Raw genomic sequence first — 2,510 nt, forward strand, 5'->3', positions numbered from 1 at the left:
CAGAAGCTCTATCTGCAAAGGAAGGACCATGGGCCAGAAGCCATTCCTACACCAAGTGAACATTCTCTGGGAGAACTTGCCCCTGGAGAGTCCAGCAATTTAGAAATCTATGCTGTCTTTTATGATATTTATACATATTCAGGAGTGCTTTCTGTTTCCTTCAATTTCAGGAGACTCATCAGCTTCTAAGTCATTATAGAGAGGACCATAAAGTGCATCATGAGTCACAGCAATGTTACCATCTTCCATCCTGCAGGTTTTGTCCTACTTGGCATCCCTGGGTTGGAGGCTTATCACATTTGGCTGTCAATACCTCTTTGCCTCATTTACAACACTGCAGCCCTGGGAAACAGCCTCCTGATAGTGGTTATTGTCATGGAACATAACCTTCATGAGCCCATGTATTTCTTCCTCTCCATGCTGGCCATCATGGACATCCTGCTGTATACTACCACTGTGCCCAAGGCCCTACCCATCTTTTGGCTCCATGCCCATAACATTGCTGTTGATGCCTGTGTCACCCAAGTCTTCTTTGTCCATATGATGTTTGTGGGAGAGTCAGCTATCCTGTTAGCCATGGCCTTTGACCCCTTTGTGGCCATTTGCGCCCCACTGAGATATACAGCAGTGCTAACTTGGCCTGTTGTGGGAAGGATTGCTCTGGCCATCATCACCCGAAGCTTCTGCATCATCTTCCCAGTCATATTCTTGCTGAAGCGGCTGCCCTTCTGCTGAACCAACATTGTTCGTCATTCCTACTGTGAGCATATTGGAGTGGCTCGTTTAGCCTGTGCTGACTTCACTGTTAACATCTGGTATGGCTTCTCAGTGCCCATTGTCATGGTCATCTTGGATGTGATCCTCATCGCTGTGTCTTACTCACTGATCCTCCGAGCAGTGTTTTGTTTGCCCTCCCAGGAGGCTCAGCACAAGGCCTTCAGCACTTGTGGCTCCCACCTCCGTGTCATCCTTATGTTTTATGTTCCATCCTTCTTTACCTTATTGACCCACCATTTTGGGCGTAATATTCCTCAACATGTCCATATCTTGCTGGCCAATCTCTATGTGGTCGTGCCACCAATGCTGAACCCCATTGTCTATGGTGTGAAGACTAAGCAGATATGTGAGGGTGTAGCCCACCATCAAGACTTGGTGCTGTATCTCCCCTCTGGGCTGATGGATCCTCATGAATCTTGATGTCCAGCTCCCTCAAGGAAGCTAGATGTGAAATACAGAGATTTCCTGGACTGAGAAGACATTTCTTCCTCTTCTTTCTATTTTATCCTCCTCCCCCCACTTTTCTTTCTTTTCTCATAATTCTTCCTCCTTCTCTTGTTTGTTTTCTCTAATCTCTTTACACAGTCCTCCCTACAACCCAGAAATAATAACTAAGTGTATATGCCTCTGATATGAGGTTTTGGTACCCTCAGTAGACTGGATAGACACCAGAAGCACAGGGATCTGAACACCACATGAAATGAGGTTATAAAGAAGTGGATAAAAATAATTTTATATTTACCATTTTAAGGGGTTTTATTTTTTTTAAAAAAATCCTAAATGTGCATTGATTCTTTGTACAGAATCAAGTGGCCTGCCACCCACTACCATAACGGCAGGTGAGTTTGAGGAACAGCCATGCATGACCTTTGGCCATCTGGAAAAACTTCCTCTCCTTCAAATTTTAGTTCAAGAACTGCCTTCCCTGAGAAGTCTTTTATAATTTCTTCAGGCAAGCCAAAGGTCCTATCTTTGCATGTCTAATGTATCTTGTACAACTCTCCAAATGTGCATAATAAATTGTAATGTAATGAGTTCATTTATCTGTACCCTCAGTTGACTGCAAACTCCTTGAAATCAGAAGAGTGTATATTATTCATGTTTGTATTCCCAAAGCATTACAAAATGCCTGACAAATACTACATTTTTGAAAAACGAATGGGAACACAATTATCTCCTTGAGGTCAGAACAGGCATCTCTATGGTACACTGAAATGACCAGCTAAATTAGTCCACAAAACCAGTGATTAGTAAATCAGCTCCTCATGAAGGCAGTTTGGCATAATTGAGCCAAAGCAACTGCTGATTTGCAGTACTTCTCTCTGCTATAACTCAGGGACCAGGGAAAAGACAAAGTAGGAGGAAACAGGGTACTCTTGATTCTCCCTTATATGTAGTTTTTGACCAGACCCAGAATTAGGAATTATAGCACATTGTTCATGGCCAGATTGGCAAAATTGGAGTACTCTCTTGGGATTCACAGTCTCGACCCTCATTCTTTCATGCTTTTCCAGAAAAGGTCATGTACACTCATTTCTTTAGCCACCACCAACACTAGTGAGTCCCATATCCCTGTCTCTAGCCTAAAACTCTCTTTTGAGTGTTAGACACATAAATCCATCTATTAACTGGTTATTCCTCATAGGACATAGAACTCCCACTCCACTTTTCTTCCTACATTTCATTTCTTGGGAACTAGATTATGATGATCCCATCAACTTCACTGAGCTGGA

General features: G+C 43.0%; 1 protein-coding gene across 1 annotated transcript; it reads left to right on the plus strand.

Annotated features, from left to right (window-relative positions):
- Positions 1–219: 219 nt before the first annotated feature.
- LOC105533920 (olfactory receptor 52B2) lies at positions 220–1,177 on the plus strand. Its single transcript, XM_011972527.1, is given in 2 exon segments — positions 220–1,139; positions 1,141–1,177. Coding segments are annotated over 2 exon segments (957 nt in total).
- The last annotated feature ends 1,333 nt before the right edge of the window (positions 1,178–2,510 follow it).

This window comes from Mandrillus leucophaeus, unplaced genomic scaffold, assembly GCF_000951045.1.
Source record: "Mandrillus leucophaeus isolate KB7577 unplaced genomic scaffold, Mleu.le_1.0 Scaffold1296, whole genome shotgun sequence".
Taxonomy (NCBI): Eukaryota; Metazoa; Chordata; class Mammalia; order Primates; family Cercopithecidae; genus Mandrillus; species Mandrillus leucophaeus.